This window comes from Trachypithecus francoisi, unplaced genomic scaffold, assembly GCF_009764315.1.
Source record: "Trachypithecus francoisi isolate TF-2019V2 unplaced genomic scaffold, Tfra_2.0 Lachesis_group12, whole genome shotgun sequence".
Classification (NCBI taxonomy): Eukaryota; Metazoa; Chordata; class Mammalia; order Primates; family Cercopithecidae; genus Trachypithecus; species Trachypithecus francoisi.
Window position 1 is genome coordinate 22,843,632 of NW_022681457.1, and position 23,122 is coordinate 22,866,753.

A 23,122-nucleotide genomic window follows, 5' to 3' on the forward strand; every position below is an offset into this window, starting at 1 on the left:
GCTCACTTCCAGCTGTTGTCATTGAAATCCCACATAATCTTCCAAGGTCAAAGGGCAGTCACCCATGGCTGCTGCAGTTAAAAGGTTATGCTGATTTCTGTTGTCAAATATTGGCCCTTTTCTCTTCCAATCACTCCCATTCTACTTTTTTTTAAACAAGAAAAATCCAGCCTAGAATTGCATTACATGACTTTAAAGTCTTAAAAGTGTTCCTCCATTGTGCTAACACGACATGGCCTGAACAGTCTAATTCATTCTGTTACATTTCACAAAGAATTTTCTGGTACTTCTAAAATACTTTGTGCTAGGCCAGCAAACTTCAAAGTATTGTGACCCACATGATTGTGGCCTGCCATAGTATCTGCAGAAGTGAATAATACAAGTTCTAGAATTTAATGAACACCGTGAATTTTGGCATTGATAACTAATTACTGGGTAAATGAGCAAGAATTACGCAAAAAATAACTTTTAAAAAGATGAAAGCTCTTTGCATTTTGTGGTTCTAAACATTAGCTAGTTTTAATTTATATGTGGAGAACTGTATATAATAGTACATTTAATATTTGGAGTCTTGAAAAAGTAATTGTAAGGATTTTAAAAAATATATTATTGCTTCAGTCCATCCATGGTTTTCTTTCCATGCTTGGTGAACCAAAATCAGTGTTGAGTATCTTAAAATTAGCACATGGCCCCTGGTCATCTACTTTCATTATCATGGCATGTGTCCTCAGGTGGTTTAGCAAGCGGGGTTCTCTGTAAGTGGTCTGTCTCACAGCCCTGTGTATAAAACCTAAAAAGGAAGAAAAGGGAGATGGGCTATTATGATTTTTTGCTGTTTAACATCCATGAACCAGGGTAGCCCTCAGGTGATCCAGTTTCATGTCTGTTTCACTTAAGATAATCAGTTTCTGATGTATTCAGGGAATACATTTCCCTGTTTTTTCACTAGTATATGTAAAAGTTCATAAACAGAAACTAAAGCTACTACAAATAGCTTGATCTATTTGCAAATTACCAGTTGTTACTGTCCAAGTTTAGAAGAAACTTTGATTCAGAACATAAAAACAATAAGTTTGCTTTTTTAAAAACGTCTTTAATTCAAAACCAGGTTAATTACATTTTTAAATATTAAGCTTATTAAATACTGATACTATGCTAATTACAGTAGACCTTAGCTTTTCTAATATGATGCAAAATTGTCTGTTTTTTAAAAATGGCGCTAAAGTAAGTGTTTAAAATGTAAAAACAATCCCTAAAGATTATTTTTAAGTATTTCTCTGTTCTTGTACAAGTCTAAATTTTCAGTTGAGTCTGCTTGCAAAACAGCTGTTTCAGCTTTTAAGACTAATAAATGCATAATTCTAAATGTTTAGGGGAAATGGGGAAAATAACTTGTTGACATGACAAGAAAGAGAGAGAGAGAAAGGGAGGGAGGAAGGAAGGAAACTTAGCCTGGAGGAGAGAAAATTAGGTTGTGAGGATGTCTTCAGATATTTGAAGGGTAGTAGAATCAAAGAGAGCCAACATTTGTTCTGCCTATGCCAGAGGACAAAATCTAGGTAAATTACAAGTTATAGGAAGGTAGACGTATTCAGGGAAATATGATTTTTTTTAACCCTCATTTTTTACTAGGCACAATTTTTTGTTGCAACATGATGATTATTACTCCACTGCTAGATTAACTTTAAGGTCCCTTCCATATCCAGTTCGTTGTGTGATGCCATGGATCTGATATTTGCAAAGATACAAATAAGTAAAAATCTTTTTTCACTTTTACTTTTAGATATTTTGATATCTAATAGACATAGTCCTTTAATTAATTTCTCAATCACTTGGAACTTAAAACTCATAAACTTTCTTTCTATGAAGTCATTGGACAATCACATTTAGTTTAATTAAATGCTACCCTTCCTTTATTAACTGCAGGAATTGGTGAAAAGATGTACCAAGGCCTTTGGATTAGAATGGGTAATTAAGTCTCTGATGCTAAAAATCATGGATTAAAATGGAATAAACTTTATTATATAAAGAGTGTTAAATGTACCTGTGTTGTAATCTTAATTCTGCCACTTGTTTACCTTTAAGTTAAGCAAGTCACTTAACTTCTCATGTCTAGTTTAAAAGCTTTCCTATGCAGATTAATAATGCATACTGTACTAGCAAAATATGTTTGCAGACTGGAATTGGCCTGAGGGCTGCTAAGTTGTGACACTTTAGATTCAAAAGGGAAAAGTTAGTAATTATGTGGTTTAGAGTAAGTGCTTAGCTACCATAACGAAGAAACCAATAAAACACAAAAACATATAGTAGTTAATGTATATTGAAATCTATTTTTCTTTCTGGTAATATTCCCAGATGAACAGCCTAAGTTGACAGGATGGTTCTACTCCACGGTGTCATTCAGGGTCCCAGGTTCCTTCTGTCTTACTGCTCTGCTATTCCATGGGTATGTGCCTGCGTGGTAGGAAGTGTTCTCACTCATAAAAAGGGGTAGAGACAATGTTCAGGGCAAGAATTTCCTTTTAGGTATGTGCGGTAGAAGTTAATTATATCACTTGCATTCACTTTCTGGTTGTGGCCACTCCTAACTGTAAGGCAGTTGGAAAGTGTGCTTTCTGGCTATCAACCACGGATATGCGTGACAAACAGCAGACTCATCACAGGAAGATATTGCAGTAGTCTTTATTAGTTTCTAATGTTCTCCTAGAAAGGTATTATAAAAATTCGAATTTTTTATAACTACATTACGGGAAATCTTGGTGTAAATATCTTCCTTGACTGGAGATGTAAGTCCCCAAGAGTAAGGACCTTATGTTATTACCTGTTGCATCCCAGGTCCTAGGATTGTGGTTGCCATGTAATAGACATTAAGTAAACATTTATTGAGTGGAAGCTGTAAATTAAATATTGACTCTGTCTGTATGGCTATGGCAGAAATCATTGAGTGAGCAATGATGGCAAAAACAAACAAAAAAACACAGATTAGGTGTCTGTATTGAGCAGCAGTAAATGAGTGGCACAGGGAAATTTGGAGCCACAAAAGAAGGCCAACAGTGTGTAAGTCCCATGACACATACTTCTCAAACCTCTTTTTGCCTCATCCTTCTCTTGGTCTAAGAGTACATTATTTCCATAATGGTGACAATTTCTTAATGTGTCATGATAAACCAAAATGACAATCATAACCATGTTACAAATGCATTTAAAGCAATCCATGTATTCATCTGAGAATCTCAAAACACCTCATCCATATTATTAGCTGACAAACATTTCTACATTTTGCAAATTCTCAGGCACAACTTTCTAGATACAGAAGTGTTTCACCCTTACTATCGGTCCAACACCATATGTCAACCTTCTAATGTTTACCATAAGCACACTACCAAGTGAATTTTTCTCCACTATCATAAAGGTGAATCTCACAAACAGAATATATATGTACTTTTATTGCTCCTGTGTTCTTTTTTAGATATCTGAATTTTTGCATTTCTTTAAAATATAAGGAATTATTCTAAAAATAAGCCATATCTCAGATGTCACCGATGAGTGGCAGAACAATTTAAATAGTCACTATACAGTCAGAAATCAGACCAGAAATTTAAAATTTGGCCTTAACGGATCAGCAGAAATATACCTGCACCTGACTCCTCAAAACATACCTGCACCTGACTCCTCAAAAGGGAAAACTGTTTTCCAAGATATTCCAAATTAAGAGTACAGAAGTAATATCACTGCAGGTGAGCTAACACAAATTTACATCATGCACAAGAGGACTTACCAAATGAGGGTCTCATAAGTCACACATCTGAATCACTAAATAAATATTACACACCTAGAATAAAGGGTTATGCTGGGCCCTGTGGACAATGTGCGATAATGAGTCGCAACCCTCCCCTCCCCTGGTTTGCTGCAGGAATGCAGAGGTAAGACATATAAACAAATAACTGTCCAGTCAGGTAGAAAGAGGCAAGTGCCGTTTAAGACAAGCAGAGCAGAAGTTCTCCTTAACTGAACAGTGTCTCCTGAGCACATCTAACATGTTCTGTGTTGGGGTGAGAGGGAAGATTAACGAGCCACATTCCCACAGGCGGCTCATAAGCCAGTGGGGAATTCACAGAAGGAGAAATTAAAATTCCAAGGAGGGAGTGTGGTTGATGAGGTAAACTTTTCTTTGGAAGGATGAGAATGTAGGCTCCCTGAGAGCAGTGTCCCCAGGTACTAGCACAGACCTGCACGCACAGGCAGTCCAAAATCATTCTGGAATATAAACAGCGTGAGAAAGAGGGAGCTTTTCCCTTCGAGTGGCCAAGGCACACCAGCATGGAGAAGCCTGGTAATCATTGGCCTGTCTTGTTATTAGGGATGGAACCTGTTTACCAAGGGAAGACTAGAATAGAGATGAGTTCTTTTTGATGAAATGACTGGGTATTGCAGTTTGCCTACATCCCTTAACCAGATGAGATTTGATAATTTAGATCTGATAGCCCCTTGATAGTCCAGCAAAAAAAACAAAAATACCATCTTGGATATAAACTTCCCTTCTCAGATGCAAAATTAACTCTGTTGCTTGGACCTGAAAACTTTCCTTAGTAGTCAGCCCCCTGTGTGATTTGTTCCCAGGTGTCTCTGGCCTTGACCTCTGAACAGCTCTTCAAGGTTACCTGTCTCTCTTCAAATCTTAACTTTGTTCCTCTGCTGCTTGCTAAAAGGCAGATAGATGTTCCATTCCTCCATGAAATGAGATTTGGTTCCCATGTAATGGCATTTTCCATAATAACTGCTGATATCATCGAGGTAAAGAGAGCTGCTTCTCCTAACTACCCATGAAAGAATTTCGCTTTTTATATTTCTACCTCTCCCGTATAGTTTAATCTCTCCCCACTGTATGACTGACTCCAAGATATTGAAGTCTGTGCTCTAATTGGGAATTCAATGAACAAGACTTCAGTGAATGAACTTTTTTAGCCATATTATATAAAATGAGAAAGGATCTGCTCCTCATTTCAATCTCCTATACAATTGCTCCTGGCCGGGCGCGGTGGCTCAAGCCTGTAATCCCAGCACTTTGGGAGGCCGAGACGGGCGGATCACAAGGTCAGGAGATCGAGACCATCCTGGCTAACACGGTGAAACCCCGTCTCTATTAAAAAATATAAAAAACTAGCCGGGCGAGGTGGTGGGTGCCTGTAGTCCCAGCTACTCGGGAGGCTGAGGCAGGAGAATGGCGTGAACCCGGGAGGTGGAGCTTGCAGTGAGCTGAGATCCGGCCACTGCACTCTAGCCTGGGCGACAGAGCGAGACTCCGTCTCAAAAAAAAAAAAAAAAAAAAAAACAATTGCTCCTGAACAGTAGTACAGAATTGTAGAGATAGCACATTATGCAATCTGGCTTTTCATCTAAGACATACTTAACGAAAGTACATGTTTTGCCCTTTTTTTCTGAGAGGCCCTATTCAGAATGTAAATCTTGGGACCTTTTGGGAGTGTTTAATCTGCTTTCCAATGGAGCATCTTGCAATGCTAATAATATCCGAATTTGGAATAGCTTAAACTCACCTTTTTATTTTCTTTTCCACTTTTTTCTCACTTTGCAGTAAAGTAGAACAATCAGATTAGTGTCATTTCCCTGAAAGTCATTTTTAAGATTTGGTTTGTGTTCGTGAGAATGAAATGTTAATTCACTCAGGTTTGCTTAGTAATTATGTTAGCAATATCACTTTTTCCATCATTTCTTAGGTTTCATTTCTCATTGCTGTCTTCTTACAGAATTCATCAGTGGGTTTCCAAGCAATTGGTAAAGGAACAAGAGCAGTTTCATCGCCATTTAAAGTTACCTGGAGTGTTTACACAGACCTTTCCTTGGGGACGTATTATAAACATAATCTAGCCAAGGCTGTCTGATAATACTGAGTGAAGAGATGGTTACATCAAAACCTGCCAAAGAATTACACTCTTTATTTTTCTGATTATAGTGCATTCACATATATTTTACCTTCTAAATTGCACACGTTCCACTAAGGTAAGCCTTGGGAGGCAAGTTGCCGGTAGGGGAAGGCCATGAAATTGTTATTTTTGCAGTGACTGTCTCAGGATCACACAGGATCTTCATTTAAGCTTGGGACTAGATCCTTTTTGGATGGAGGGAGCTTTATGGACATGATGGACAATGCTGCTGCCCTTTAACTCTATTTTTACTTGAACTTTAAAAATATGAACCATAAAGCGAACAAGAAGACAATCCCCCGGCATTTATCATCAGAAATGCCTGAATCAGTCTGACCAGAAGCTTCTTTGCCTTTCCTGTCCTGATCCTGTTTAGTTTGGAGGGAATATGTGGATAGTTCATTTTCACAGTTTCCCAGTGCAGACTGGCTCAGTTTTAGTTTCAACTATATTGCTGGAAATGAGAGAAAGAGACAGAAATAAGAAGTTCTGCCACAGATTTTACCAAGTGGAAAAATGACATAGGTGAGCCCAGTTTGAGTTTCCTTCATTCCGAGGCATCTCAGGAACACTGACCCCCTGCCAGGCCGCCTGTCAGGACCTGGAGGGCCAGAGGCACAGAAGATACTTCCCCTCCTCAGAGGGCTTACAGTCTGATGTGAGAAAAAGACAAAGTTACAATCGAGTAAGGCAGGTCCCAGGTGAGAGTTATATACAGTATGACTGGTCATTATTCAGAAGGGAGAAAAAAGTGTTCCCCAGTGGTGGGGGCAGCCAGGGAAGACTTTCGTGAGAGGAGACAACAAAGCTGAGTTCTAAAAGACACTTTAGGAGTTGGCTAAGCCAGGAGGAGGAAGAACAGATGTTTCAGGAAGAAGGAGCTGTATCAGGGGATGGCAGTGAAGCAGTGCAACGGGGAGTGAGCATGTAGTTCCCTTAGGCCAAGGGTAGGGCCAGAAGTGAGAAAGAGTAAACAGACGCTATATCTAGGTCCCATGCCGTGGGAAGGAGTTTGTACTGTACTCTGAACATTCTGTGGGGCTCTTGCAAGCATTCTTTCTCTTTAAAAGAAAATATATATACATGAGATATGTATATATCTACCTGTATATATGATATGTATATATCTACTTATATATACACATATATATTTATTATATTTTTTTTCATTTTAATGGTTTCCCAGTGCAGATCGGCTCAGTTTTAGTTTAAACTATATTGTTGAAAATCAGAGAGAGAGACAGAAATAAGAAGTTCTGTCAAAGGTTTACAGTATATGTAAAAATATATATTTACATATATATATTTCATTTCAGTGGCTTTCGGGGTAAAAGTGGTTTTTGGGTACATGAATGAATTGTACAGTGGTGAAGTCTGAGATTTTAGTGCATCCCTCACCCAAGCAGTGTACATTGTACCCAGTATGTAGGCTTTTTTAAATCCCTCACTCCCTACCCAGCCACCCCCTTCTGAGTCTCCAAGGTCCATTATATCACTCTGTATACTTCTGCACACTCATAGCTTAACTTCCACTTATAAGTGAGAACATGACGGTATTTGGTTTTCCATTCCTGAGTTACTTCACTTAGAATAATGGCCTCTGGCTCCATCCAAGTTGCTTCAAAATACATTATTTTGTTCTTTTTTATGGCTGAGTAGTATTCTATGGATTATATATACCATATTTTCTTTATCTGTTCCTTGGCCAGTGGGCATTTAGGTTGGTTCCACATCTTTGCAAATGTGACTTGTGTGGCAATGAACAAACGCATGCAGTTGTCTTTTTGATATGTTGACTTCTTTTCCTTTGAGCAGATATCAAGTAGTGCGATTGCTGGATGAAGTGGTAGATCTACTTTGAGTTCTTTAAGAAATCTCCATGCTGTTTCACATAGAGATGGTACTTATTCTTACCAGCAGTACATAAGCATTCCCTTTTCACAACATCCATGCCAATATCTTTTTTTTTTTTTTTGACTTTTTAATAATGGCCATTCTTACAGGCCATAAGGTGGCATCTCATTATAGTTTTAATTTACATTTCCATGTCTAAACTAATCATTTAGTGATGTTGGGCATTTTTTCATGTTTATTGGCCATTTGTATATCTTCTTTTGAGAAATGTCTGATCATGTCCTTTGCCTACTTGATGGAATTATTTGGTTTTTTTCTTGCTGATTTATTTGAGTTCCTTGTAAATTTTGGATCCTAGTCCTTTGTTGGATGCATATTTCTTGTAAGCTTTCTGATAGGGCAGGGGGCTCAGAACACATTGGATTTGTCTCAGTTTCTCCAACATCTTGCTCTTTCCTACCTCAGGGCCATTGCTCATGTTAATCCTCTGCCTGAAGAGCTCTTTCTCCTTTTCCTGTTTGGCTCCTTTATATCTTTCAGATATCAGCTCTTAAACAAGACCTGCCCTGACCACCCTTTCTAAAGCTTTTGATATTTGTCTCCTTCATATCATTTATACCATATATATTATATATATATTTATAACATATATAATATGTATAATGTATGGTATAAATATATATAATATATATGATGTGTATGTGTGTGTGTGTATATATATATATTTTTTTTTTTTTTTTTTTTCTTTTTTTGAGATGGAGTTTCACTCTTGTTGCCCAGGCTGGAGTGCAATGGCACGATCTCGGCTCACCGCAACCTATGCCTCCCTGTTCAAGTGATTCTCCTGCTTCAGCCCCCCGAGCAGCTGGGATTATAGGCATGCACCACCATGCCCAGCTAATTTTGTATTTTCAGTAGAGATGGGGTTTCTCCATGTTGGTCAGGCTGGTCTCTTAACTCCCAACCTCAGGTGATTTGCCTGCCTCAGCCTCCCAAAGTGCTGGGATTACAGGCATGAACCACCACACCCGCCCTATAATTTTTTTTTTTTTTTTTGAGACGGATCTCACTCTGTCACCCAGGCTGGAGTGCAGTGGCATGATCTCGGCTCACTGCAACCTTTGCCTCCTGGGTTCAAACGATTCTCCTGCCTCAGCCTCCCGAATAGCTGGGATTACAGGTGTGCACCACTACACCCAGCTGATTTTTAGAGCCCTGGCTGAAGCGGAGAGAGGGGATTGGAGAAGAAGCCGAGAGAGATGATAGAGAGCACAGTTAGGAGGCTTTCCCGCCGTGCTGGTGAAGTGGGAAGGTCCTGAGCCACAGTTACAGGAGGATGATGGAGACGTACATAGAGTCAAGAATCACAGAAGCAGTGTGGACTGGTTGGATGTGGGTGATTGTCGGAGGCAGGAGTCAGGGATGATGCCAAAAAACTAGATGAATGGCCAATGGTTCACTGAAATACGGAATTCAGAAGAGTAAGAACGGGTTTTGGGTGTGGTAGAAAATGGAGTCAGCTTTGGGCATGTTGGGTCTAAGAATACCTGTGGGCTATCTGGATGGAATGCCCAACAAATACCTAGATTTATGGGTTTGGAAACCAGGAGATAGATCTCAGTAAATGATAAAGAGTTGAGAGTCATTGGTCTGTAGATTCATTCACCTACTCATTCAATAAATATTCACTTACTAACCTGCTTTGTCTCAGGCATTAAGTATACAATGGTAAACAAAAATATTATTTTAGTTTTCACAAATATCACAGTCTAGACTGTTAGTTGATGACATGGAGGTAGATAAAATAACTTAGGAAATAGACACCCCCCGCCCCCTGCACACACATACAGGGAGAGATGAGCACAGACCCTGGAGAACACCAACATTTAAGAGGTGAACACAAGAAAACGGGCAACCAGGAAAGGGTGGTAATTTGAATGAATGAACGCAGGGGTCTTCCCAATTCCCAAGTCCTTGCACCAAACTCAGCTTAGCCTTTAAAATATATTGCTGGCTTTTTTGGTGGCAGGATTAAATTGCATGTGTTTACATTCACCCTATACAGAAATTCATGTTAGTTCATCCTTAAAATAAGGAATTTCAAAGATTGGAACTGAAACAAGTATCAGCCTGTAAGTCAAGTAAAGAAGGTAGGGATGAGCAGGAGCTGGAGATCAACCCAGATTTTCCTATTCATCTATGAATTTCCTTGTTATTGTTCTATGTGTTTTAAGTCAACCTTAATGTACATTGTGGTTAGATTTCCTTTGCTGTGATCTGTGGGATAAATGTAATGTTGATGGTCTCCCTATAAGAAAGAGATGTTGTGGTCTGTTTTGCCAAGACCTCATTAGAGAATTTTATTTATTTATTAATTTTTTTTAACTTCTCTTAATGTAATAGACAGCGTCTTAGGTGCTTACCAAAGCCAACTGAATACCTGGGTGTGGGTGGTTTTGAGAGGTGAAATTTCTTGAGCACTTTGATAGTAAAATTTTGCCATTTTATTTCAAAAAGCAGTTTACAATTATTGTCTATCCTAAAACTTAGAACTGTTTCATCTCAAATACCATAGATTATGTGTTTGATATAAAAGTTAACTGAAAATTTTTAAAATCTCAGTAGAAATTTCTTATGCAAAAATCCAATGTAACCAAAAAAAGACAAGTAATTTGCAGGTCCATTTATACTCCTCCAAAACATGGCAACTTTTTGCGTGTGTTTATGTGTATGACATTTAGTAAATGTACTGGTGGATATGCAGTGCCACAGGTAAACTTGCTTTCCCTCAGTAGTGTATGAAATCTAGCTTTTATTAATAACATAAACTTTGTTTTGGATTGTTATATATTCAGATTGGTCTATTTTCTTTTATTGCATTTTCTCAAGGTATGTTTCCTGTGTCAAAGAACAATTATTTCAAAAATCCCTTCAACCAACAATTTGTTGACCCAGATTTAAAAGCAGGGAAAGACTAAGCTGACCTTGGAGTGATCTCTCAACTAGAATCTACCTGTGTGAGAGTCATAGAATCAGAAAATTGTACAGGCAGAGACAGAAACTACATATCATAGATTATGTGTTCCTTGTCATTTATAAGTTCTGTGTTTCTGAATATATCATAAAATTGAATGAGTAATTGGTGATCGACATAAATACCAGGTGTCTTAAAGGGAATTAATTGCATCCAGCAAAAATGAAGCAGAAACAAAGTTCAAAGATTAATCAATGTTTGAACCATTGATTTATTATCTTTTCTCAAAAAAATCAATGGACACGAGAAACATTTGGTGTGTATAAATAATCTGAATTTTTATTTGTGCTCAAAAGAATTTGTTTTCCTGTTTTGTGGGTTGGGGCTTTGCTTTTTTTATTCTGACTTTTTAAAAATTCACCCTGTGGTGCCTCCAGAAAATAACATCTTTAAATCTTGTTTGAGTTAAATGAATAGATAACTAATTCCAATCAGATGTTGCTTTAGAGAATAACGTTTAAAAAACTGTTATGGAATGCAGCTCTCCTAGTGATTCTTAGATATGCTGTTTTTATCCCAATTGTTAAGGTCTTAGAGGTCACCCAAGGTAACTATTTATTTTAAATTGTCTTTTGTTTCAGATTTCCTGTTGAATTTTTTTTAACCATTTCAAAAATCAGCCAGTTGTCGTACCATAGCTTTCCACAACCTTGAAATTCAAACCAAAAATCTATCAGCATAGTTAAATGACTGTGCCCTCCCACATAAACCCTAAGGAGAGCAGAGAATGAGATGAGGCACCACATGTGTTAATCATAATGAAACTAATATTTAAAGCTCTGTTGTCAAATGTCTTGTATTTATGACACTTTGTTTTCTTTTGTTTTTGTTTCCCCAGGACATTTGGGCTTCCAGGACAGTTTTGTCACATCAGGTGTTTTTAGTGTGACTGAGCTAGTAAGAGTGTCACAGAGTAAGTAGAATTTTGCTTTCATTTGGTACAGATTTGCCTTGGTTGATGCTTGCTTTCTGCGTGGGACCCCTAGAGACCAAAAAAAGCCTTCAGAATCTCCTTTTCGTTCACCCATTGGAGGAATTTTGACACACAGTTTGTTTGACAACCAAGAATTTAAATCAGGAAAAATTAAACATTATTTTGATGTGAGGCGTAAAAGAAAGACGAAAATCCTGAGGGTCTCATATATTCCAAGGCTTCCCTGATGTCTGAGAAATTCTGCATTTTAAAAGAATTTGGTTTTGACCTTTAAAAAATGCTAATGCCCTTGGTATGAGTGACACAGTCTGGGATGATCATTACCAGCTTGTCAATAATCACTAACAGTGAATGAAGAGTGCCTGTCACCATCTTTCTCCATTGATCAAAGGCCCATGCAATTGATTGTAGTTTTGTTATGACATAATCTAGTGCACACACACACACACACACACACACACAGTTGCCTTCCCTTAAGAATCTCTCTTTTTTCTTATTTAAAAGCGTAACTACAATGATTATGACGTTCCAGGTCCCAGTAAGAAGGAAAAATAAATACCAAATATTGAAATTTTATTTTGTTTTACCCCTCCACCTACTTCAAAATACCACTTGTAGGTAAAATTTACATGTTTAAAATTGGTTTTGAGCAGCATCAGCCCTTTGTGGAATGAGCTGGAGTAAGAAGAAATATTTTCATTTCAGGTTCATACCCCCCATTCTCTGTGTTACAGGCTTGCAAGATTGACTGAGTAAGCCGGTCCATCTCAGGACACCATGTCAGGTCAAACAAGCCATCCTGGTCCCAAAAGCCTGGATTCTCTCTGTTCTTATTTCAGTCACTTTCAGGCTAGGAGAGTCTTGAGAGCACAGAATGTGATATACAATGTGGGAATAGGGGAGAATCTAATGACTACTAGTCATTTACTGTCTGCCAGGCACTGTCCTAGGCCTTAGTGTAAGATGCATAAATTAATTCTTGCAATAAGCTTTTCAGACAAGAAATTATTCCCATTTTTAAAGATGAGTTAAATTGAGGGTCTATTTAAGTTATTTATCCAAAGTCAAACAGTGAGGCCAGGCACGGTGGCTCACGCCTGTAATCCCAGCACTTTGGGAGGTTGAGGCGGGCGGATCACTTGAGGTCAGGAGTTTGAGACAAGCCTGGCCAACATGGTGAAACCCTGTCTCAGCTAAAACTACAAAAAATTAGCTGGGCAAGGTGGTGCACACCTATAGTCCCAGCTACGCAGGAGACTGAGGCAGGACAGTCGCGCAAACCCAGTGGGTGGAGGTTGCAGTGAGCCGAGATTGCACCACTGCACTCCAGCCTGGGCAACACAGTGAGACTCCATCTCAAAAAACAAACAAGCAAAAAATTCAAATAGTGGATAAATCGTTAAGCTGAGTCTCTATAAGGCCAGAATCCGTACTTTTTAGACTGGCCCAAAGGAACTTGAAGAGATCTATGGCATGAGACTAGACAGGGAAACAGTGGGAAGGTAACTGTCAGTGTTAGAATTGTGGGAGTCAAGGACTCCCAGGTTGATGCTGAGGTATTCCAGTGTAGAAGAGTTGGAACCCTAAGGAATGAGACATTAGGAGCAGCGGGTCGTGACTTGAAATGGTGAGGTTGCTGCCGTGGTACTGAAGTGTACTTAAAGTACCAACCAGTTAAGTAGATACTATGTTGCCTTGTTAAGCTGGAGAGGATATGCTGCCCTAGTTATAGCACAGTCATAGACAAATAACAGTGCATCAGTGTGTGTGTATATATATATTTAACTCTTAGGACTTTTGAACACAATAAATATCACATTTTCTTGTAATTTTAGTAATAACAGTAATATGGGGAGTATGTGTATATATGTGTGTGTGTGTGTGTGTGTATGTGTGTGTGTGTATGTATGTATATCAGACCATACCCCTGTCATAGTAGCATTATAGGGAAATACATTCATTGAGCCCTCAATGGGATCTAAAACATAGCCTTAAAGAGTGAAAAGAAAATCCTTTTAAGCATAAGATTGGAGCACTAGCCATTTTATTCGGCCCTGAGTGCTGCAATTCTTACATTCAGTCCTCATCACCATCAGTGTTCCCAGGCCTGGGGGTTGTATGAGAAGGCCCACGCAGTACAGAATCACCCCCAGCCTCTCCTCTTCCTTCCACTCCCTGCCTTTCCTTTTAAGGTCTTATATCCCAAAGCTTATCAGTTCCAAGTTTGATTAGAACTCTGGTCAGTCTAAGATTGCTTGGCTGCCAAATGAATTCTAAACCTGCCTTCAAGACTGCCAGAGAGTATGGCTGGACAGGGATTGAGTTTGCAGAGGGACCTGGACTTGTTTCCTGTGCCCGCTTAGGGGGTTGCTTAGCCAGTACCTGGCATCGTGAACATCCTTTGGCTCTCAAATGCTTTTTGATTCTGCACACTGCTGTGTAATCGCTCTGGGACTCACTCACACATGGCCTCATGCTGACGGAAACTGTTTGGCAAGAGTGGGTCTGGGCTGTGTCAGCTCGATCATGGCTTCAGGTCAAACTAGTCAACTGTAGTCAGGAGACCCCTTTTTCTTAGAGATAATCTAGGTTTGTCAGGGTATATTTCACAAGATTGCCTTGACTGCTGGGGTAAGGATCCCCAGCTCAGGTTTCCTCACCTACACACCCTCCTGAAAGGCTTAACACTCTAGCCACATGCGGGAGTTGAAATCCCTCAGCATTGCCTTGCAAGGCTGCCCTCCTCCTTGTTCCCCCATGTGGGAAGAGAGAAGCACCCATTTCAGAACTGTGGTGGATGGTTTTTGCAGGTGAGTGGACCTGGGGTGCATTCTGTATCCTTGAATAGAAATAAGTTAACTGGCGCATAAAGTGATTAAACACATGATATTGGCCCTGTTAGGAGTTCACTATGTCATATGATACAAAAATTTAGAGTAGCTAGCATTTATCAAGCACATACCATGTACCAGGCATTGTGCTGGGTACTTTGTAAACATTATCTCATTCAATCCTCCCATGGTTGGTGTTACCATCCCTTTTTGTAGATGGAGTCTGCAATACTCCAAGAGGTTAAGCAACTTGCTCTTTTTCCTTTATTGTACTCAGCTAGCTCACTGCCGACCTTTTCATCAAAACCTCTCCTATAATTGCATTATAGAACTAAATGGCATCCAAGGATTCTGTGCTTTTATTGAATAATCAGTTCTTGTTGATTTGATACACTTTTAGCCTATTAATTTGTGCGTTTAAAAAAAGGTTAAAACTATTTTCATGTAAACCAAAGCAAGTAAGATACTTAATTTTTTTTTTTTCCTGGATTGTTTTCAGGTGTGAGTTTGTTTTTAATTAACAGACTTTATTCTTTTTTAGGGCAGTTTTTTAGGTTTACAGTTTTAGGTTAACAGAAAGTACAGAAGTCCCATATACCCCTCCTCCCAAACAGTTTCCCCTATTGTTTTTTTTTTTTTTTTTTTTTTTTTGAGACGGAGTCTTGCTCTGTCGCCCAGGCTGGAGTGCAGTGGCCGGATCTCAGCTCACTGCAAGCTCTGCCTCCCGGGTTTACGCCATTCTCCTGCCTCAGCCTCCCGAGTAGCTGGGACTACAGGCGCCAGCCACCTCGCCCGGCTAGCTTTTTGTATTTTTTTAGTAGAGACGGGGTTTCACCGTGTTAGCCAGGGTGGTCTCAAACTCCTGACCTCGTGATCCGCCCGTCTCGGCCTCCCAAAGTGCTGGGATTACAGGCTTGAGCCACCGCGCCCGGCCTCCCCTATTGTTAATATCGTTTGTTAGTGTGGTACATTTGTTACAATTCATGAGCCAATATTGACGCGTAATTATTAATTAAAGTCCACAGTTTACATTAGGGTTCATTCTTGTACATTCTGTGGGTTTTGACAAATGCGTAGTGACAGGTAACTACTATTATGGTATCATACAGAATAGTTTTACTGCCCTAAATATCTCCCGTTCTCCACCTGTTCATTACCTCCCACTCCCCACCACTGATCTTTTTACTCTCTCCATAGTTATGCCTTTTACTTAGATGTTTTTAATGGTTTCAGTGTCCTAGAATCTCTGACTCTTTTGCAGATTTCTTAACCTTCTGTTATCGGTATCCCAGCCCCATCCAGTCCCCTGCAATTATACACTAATTATGACTACTTATATGGACTGGAAATTTCACAGTCATCATTAATGATGGCTTGACTTGAGATTTTTCTCCCTTTCTGGATCTTTAGTATTTGATTTTCAAATTTGCTAATATAAATATTTACTTTCACTAGGTTTCCAGTTATTGTTTTTCATTTTCTTCCTTTTAAATATAAGACAGGAGGGAGGTGCTCTTTCAGTATTTCCTCATGCGGATTCACTGAAATAACTGTGTGCTAAGTGTGTTGTTTTTAATAGTGTTACTACTGAGGTGGCAATGGTGGAGAAACTCAAGAGAAAGCTGCTGGCTTAGCCTGACAAACTCAGAGGTGAGGGATTAGGCAACAAGGATGCTTGCCATTGAATTATACTGATCAGATATATGAAGCTGTTGGAATCAGGGACTCCTGCTGGCCAACCGAAGCTTCAGTCTTCCATGAACCCCCCTCTCCTCCTTGCCTCCTGCCCACCACCTTTTAATTTTTTTTCATTATCATCTAAAGTCCATGAAAGGCAAGAATGGAAAGTTCTGCTTCCATGGCAAAGAAAGTACTATAGCATAAAAATCTATATTTGTTCTCTTGCTACTTTCCCCCCCATGTGGTAGGACCATCTGAAAGTAGCTCAATTATTTATTGCCTTGTTCCAGGGGAGGAGGAAAAGACAGACCACTAGACGCTGTGCCAGAGAGAGAGAGGGGGAAGTATTCTCTGCTTTGGGGAAGGGGGTTTTACAAGTGTTAACAATGTGGTTCAGAATCACTAAAGTTGTTTTCGCATAATACTATGAGGAAAGAGACAAGAACCATCTGTTGAAATGGCTCTTACATGATGCTGCATTTTCAAACAAAGCCTTCTCAAGGCATTTTTAGCTTGGTCTCTTTCCCTTGAAGTTGCTACAAAGAGAAGCCCACTCTGCTAGCTGCTAAATGATGCTGCTTAGATAGCTCTCTCTGTCAGCACCCACTCTTTTGTTTATTTTACACCAGTGTTTCCCTGAAAGTATGAGCTCTAAGGCTGTCAAATATCACTCCTGGTATGAACTCAGAAAGTTCTCCTGAAAAATCCACTACTTCTGCCCATTTCCTTCCAAATTGCTGACTCTATTTTACTTGAACTTGGTGGAGTGACTTCGAAACCCTAACTACTTCACTGGGAAAGAGGAAAACCGCAAATACACACAGGCCATTGTGACTCTGGCCTGGTGGGCTCTAATTTTCTAGCGGCGGTTTGTACACCCAAGCCGGCTGCAAGGGTTAAGTAAACTTCGTGGCTAAGGATGACTTCATGGCCCTGGAATTTTGAAAAGCCAGGATTCTCAGTACACTGTGGCCAGCCTTAGAATCCTTGGGTGTGAAAACCACTCTCAGTTACCCAGACTGATTTTTGGTTCCTGTTGCAGTGCTGCAGAATCTATTAAAATCCAGCAGCTGAATTGTCCTGGCTCTGCCACAAAGCTCAGCTGCTGGGTCGACTACAGGATTCCTGAGTTGTTTGTCAATGGAGAGTAGGAGTGAATGGAACCAGGCATATGCCTCAGCCTGGCATGAGGTGGCACCCTAGTGGCTGTTTTCTGCCTTAGAAATGTGAACTCTCTATATTTTCACACAGGAATTGTCATTAACATCCAAATTGCAGTTCATTTCTAAAGTTCTTTTTGAAGTCTCTAGGTCCTTGTTGCATCTTCAGGTACCCATATTCAGATGCTTCGATTTTCAGGCCAGTAATTTAGTAAGAACTACTGGCAGTATTCTAACCTGACATGGTGGAACTTCTAAGACAGAGTGAACTGCACTACAAGGCACAATAAGAAAATGAAACTCTCTGGTAGGAACAAGCCCAAACTTGAAAATACAAAATGTTCTTGCACAGAAGGACTAATGAGGAAATGGGTGTAAATGGAAATGGGTGAAAAGAAATTCCAGACACCGAGTCATTTGGGGTGCCATTTAAACATTTGCAGTACTTTAGATCTTAATTAAAGTGGGATAGATTTAAAACTTTCTTTCTAAATGAATGGCCTGTTGGTTTTCCTGTGTTAAGTAACACGATAGCTGTGATCATTGCATGGAAATTAATTTTTAAAATAGCTTATATTCTTAAGCAAGATCTTCTTTCAAAAGAAACCATTTGGGCTCGAGCATTAAAGGAAGAAACAAAGAGAATATAATAAAAAATAGATTGCAGCCCTAGCATGAACAGTGGCTGTGACCTTGCCTTTTGTTTGCCATTACACAATTCAATGGCAGTCTACTCAAACTATGTGCTCGATCAATATCCTATTAAAGCAGCACAAAAAGTCTCCATAAACTTAGTGGTTAGCTATGTTTATAAATGGAACTCAGCATAATTAGATGGTCAATAGCAGGCTCTACTAGTAATTTTAAAATGAACATCACACATCTTATATCTGTAGAAGTCAATGGCACCTCTTCTAGAGTGAGGGTAGAGTGTGGAGCAGACAAAAGAGTGGGTGGCCCTTTAAAAAAATCATAATGTCTATTTCCAAATGTAGTTTTTAAAGAAAATCTAAGTTTTGGAAGAGAAAATTCTGATTGGCCCCTATATATTTTTATTTTCCCTATCTGAACCACCTTGTTCTGAGTATATTATGACTTTGCAAATGTTACATTTTCTTGTTTTAATCCAACCCCTCATAGAGAGGTAAAATAATAAATATTGCCATACTCTTAGGAAGAAAAATAACAGTCTGGCTGGCTTAATTTAGCCAGCTTCCTCTACTATAATTTAATAAATTTTCAAAATAAATATTGAAATTGAATTAGTTTAGGAGGATGTTTTGTTGTGTGATTTTTTCCTTTTAATTTTCTTGACATATTTGGGGTGAATATTTGGGTAGTAAAGCTGGCAGCAAGTGCAATGTACTGGCAGTAATAGAAATTTTCATCAAACTACCCTTTCTTCTGAATCCTAGCTCACAGTATGGGTGGCCAAGCTTGATTTATCGTATCCTACCCTCCTCACCTAATGAAGCCATGTAAGGTGAGAGTGTCCCCACCCTTAGACTGACTCTGTCCTCAGCTGACTCAGTCCTACAAATTAAAAGGTGTATATACCTTGTGTTCGATATGTGCTCTGGCAGTTGTCATGGACCCCTGAGCTGTTGAAATTAGAACTATGGCAGGAATAAGCTTATGACATTAGTGTATCCTTCAGTCAATGCTCTGCATGAAGGTCTAGTCCTTTCTCTTACATGCATAAACTCCTACAGTCTTCCTGGTTAGAGCTGGCAGTGAGAGTTCTCATGGCAGAATTTGGGACCCTTTTGATCTCTGTTCTCAGCTGAAGCTTCTGCTAAATTTACCAGACTATGAATTTTCTTCTTTTAAAGATTTGAACTGGGGAGAAGCACAACATACACCTTGATATACATACTAATGTGTTGTCGTGGTCTCTATTCGTATATTCATCTATTTTTAGGTCATTCATTAGTTATGCTTCCTATGTGTCAAGTATAAAACCTATATTCAAGATGGCAGCATGGTGGTGTAAAACAGTACAGGATATAGAGTTGGGGAGTCGAGCTTTTCAACTTATCAACTTTGGGCAATGTTTAACCCCTCTTGGCTGTGTTTTCTTCTAGGTTACAATCATTTATTCATTTAGCAAATGTTCATGAAGTCCTAACTGTGTGCTGAGCCTAAGTCCAAGTACTGGAAATAGGAATACCTCTCAGGAGTGTAATGAGGGTTAAGTGACAGATAGCCTAGTGTCCGCCACAGAGTAGATGCTCAGCAGTGATAACCACCAGTTATTGAACAGAGCCTCAGCCCCGATCTTTGTTCACTGTGTGCTCAGAGCCAATCGTGGAGCTGACCACTATCAGTAAATGTATTGAAAATGCATGTGTGTGTGCGTGTATAAATTAAGAAGGGCCAATTTTAGAATTCATGTTCTAACAACCAATTTATGAGAAGAACCACTCTAGTGACTCTTATGGAGTTAGTAATTCCAATAGAGTAAGAGCATGCCAGTATTAGACCTCGTTCCTCTGTTTTAGGAAACCAGAAAATTTTTATTCCTCAAATTTTCAGCCATAGCCTGTGTTTCTGTATTATTCTAGAAATTGTTCTCCTAGGATATCTCGTGGATAGAAGAATCTTTTAAAATTCTCAATCTAACACTGACACATTAGCAACTTTTTAAGTGGCAAACCACACCTGGGTTATCTGTACCAGCATTCTTAAAAGTCGTGCTTAGTTTTACAGTATTTTTAAATTTTGCTTTCACTCATATTATGAGTCAAAATTCCCTATGAATGGCAGAAGCATGCTACAGGTCATTACTGACAATGTGGTTTGTTTGGGTTTTCTTGAGACAAAGTCTCACTCTGTTGTCCGGGCTGAAGTGTGGTGATACAATCATGGCTCCCTGCAACCTCCGCCTCCCAGGCCCCGGGGATCCTCCCACCTCAGCCTTCCCAGTAGCTGGGACCACAGGCACGCGTTGCCACACCCAACTATTTTTGTATTTTTTGCAGAGATAGGTTTTTGCCATGTTGCCCAGGCTTGTCTCAAACTCCTGGGCTCAAGAAATCTGCCTGCCTTGGCCTCCCAAAGTGCCTGGATTGCAGGAATGAGCCAGTGTGCCCAGCTAATAATGTGCTTTTTAATAAACCTTTATTTATGCACTCATAAGCCTCAACTTTTTCATGGTGGATATTCATATCCAGTAGTAACACTGAAAAGCTAAAAGGGGTTTTTGTGACTTCCAGAAGCTTAGGAGAAATCCTATATTACCCTGCAGTAGGGCCACAAATATTATTGAGATTTGGCTGGAGTACATTATCATAGCTAACTCTTGCCGATTAGAAGGGCTGTTGGTATTGACCATCTTAGTGTGGCTAGAATGGGGCTGGTAGAGTCCACATTCAGCAAAACCACACGTAGGTCGAATACTGGAACTGAACTAATCCATTCTGTGGTTAATATGAGTACATGTTAATACCCAGGATTTTTCACTAGGTGGAGGAGAAAAAAAATGAAAGTTATTGGTGGAAATATTGAAAACTATTTATTTTTTAGACAGCTGGATTAGTCGATTGTTGGGATAGGACCCTGTTGATACAGTTTGGTTTCCTAACAGCTAATGGTCAAGTAGCCCCAGTGCCTTATTGGTTGTGGGGGGCTTATGTTTAGCTTAGCCCTTCCCTGGTTTATAAATCACTGTGGGGAAAAGATCTCTTAGGCCATCAAATCCTGCCCCTGTCAGAGAAGACTTAATCCCATGACTGAGGCTGTATCAGATATTAAACGGGTACCACATTTGACCTCAACCAAAAGCTAAGATATGATGATACTCTAAAATGCAGAAAATCAATTTCGGTCCCCAAGGCAGAAGGCACTAATGCAGATCAGTCAGCATTGCTAGCCCCTCTGTGGACTGCTCTGTTAGACCAGGTGGCAGGGCCCTTCATCCAATGGAACTCTTGCTGATGCTTGTAAGGTTTAAGACCTGCAAAAGCAGAGGGGCGAGAAGGAGAATGATGAGATAGAAGTTTTGCCACATAACTGTAGGCGATAATTATTCTTCTATTTAAACTTGTTGAATTTATCTCCCTCATAACTGATGACAAAGGAAAGACAGCAGCACTAGAAATGTGGATTTCACTCCTGTTTCTCTGAACAGATATGTAGGAAATGTCTACATTCAAGCCCTTCCTCTGTCACTTACTTAGTTGCGTGATCTTGACCATGTTACTTAACCTACAGCATAGTTTCTCATTTCTAAATGAGAATAGTATAAATACATATTCCATAGGGATAATGCAAAGATTAAATGAGTTGATTCAGGTAAAATACCTAGCACATTGCCTGGCATGTAATAAATGTTCAATAAATATTAGTTCTTAGCTATTTTTCATTAACAAGCTCATGTAATTTTAGTTTAGCTCAGTAAACATTTGGTGCGTATGTGTAATATATGAAGCATCCTGCACTGTGTACTGAGAATACAAAAATAAGTAGGAGACAGACTTTTCCTCTGTAGAGTACATATCTAAGTTTCTCGAGATCTAAGACTGAGCTTATTTTATGGCAATAAAATGCCTGAATACACTTAATTTACCAATTAAACTCGCAGTAATTATCTGTCAGAGATCAATTATCTTCCTGATTTGGAATGGGGTGGGAAAATGTATCGGTGAATTCTCCTATTTTAATGAAACAGAAAGATTTTTTGAAAAATGAAAATTCCTCTATTCACCTCCCTTTTCTCCTTCTGCCACCACATATGTATTCCTTAACATGTGTCCACAAGACAGGGATGTGTGAAAATAAGGCTCTGTCTGTGTTAGCGGATGCCTTTCATGGGGTTAAAAAATATTCTACTGGCTTTTGGCACCTAATACTACATTTCATAAAAAGCATTGCTTAAATCTTTTAATAGCAGGCAAGTTCATTTTCACATAGAGGGAAATCCTTGTTTTAGTTCAATGCCTTTTTTAAATGTTCCTGTTTGGATAAACCATACTCTTAGCCTGCATTTGGTCAGACCTTTTAGAAAGGAAAAGTGGAAAACAGGAGATCAGCACAGGGTTTACAGACCAGAAATCTGCTTGGCAAAGGAGTTGCTGAAGACTGTGGCATAGAAGCTGCAGAGAAAGTACCTTTATGATTGATTTCCATTCAAGTCAGACTGACTGCAGTGTGGTCATTTTTCTAACCCATAACTGCTCACACTGCAGCAGTCTGCTATCTGCAGGGTGTCTGAATTATAGCAGTCTATGTTCGTGTTACCTCTTACACAAATTACTTACACTGGTTTCTTTTTCCATGCAAATTCATCAGTTTTACAGCCTCTCGTAGCCAGTCAGGAAACTCTGGCAGAGAGCACAAATTGATAAAATGAGTTAATTTTTACTAGACTTATTTTTTTTTCTTTCTAAAAGCCCTTTCTCATAGGCAGTGTTCAGGAAGCATATTACGGTAAAAGGGAGATAACAAAGGAGTTGAATTTTCTTGCCATAAATTACTTTCCAAGTTAATTCCCTTTAACGATGATTCCAGATTTGCTTGAGTTTTCATAGCATTGTGCGTTTTACAACTGTGCCTTTGATAGAAAGAAGAACAAGTATTTTCCCATGTTCAGTCCCTTTGTGCCAGTGACATGAACTTTCTTACAAGATCTTTGCCACTGGAATGCAAAACAACACTAAATTGTGCTGGGTCCGTAGAACTGTGTGCTG

General features: G+C 39.3%; 1 protein-coding gene across 6 annotated transcripts in view; it reads left to right on the forward strand.

Annotated features, from left to right (window-relative positions):
* NFIA (nuclear factor I A) overlaps positions 1-23,122 on the forward strand; it is a 387,296-nt gene that overhangs the window by 241,730 nt on the left and 122,444 nt on the right. For all 6 annotated transcript variants that reach the window (XM_033225082.1, XM_033225085.1, XM_033225081.1 and 3 more), the window contains one exon: positions 11,669-11,743. In XM_033225082.1, coding sequence (XP_033080973.1) covers positions 11,669-11,743 — 75 coding nt within the window. The remainder of the gene's footprint in view (positions 1-11,668; positions 11,744-23,122) is intronic.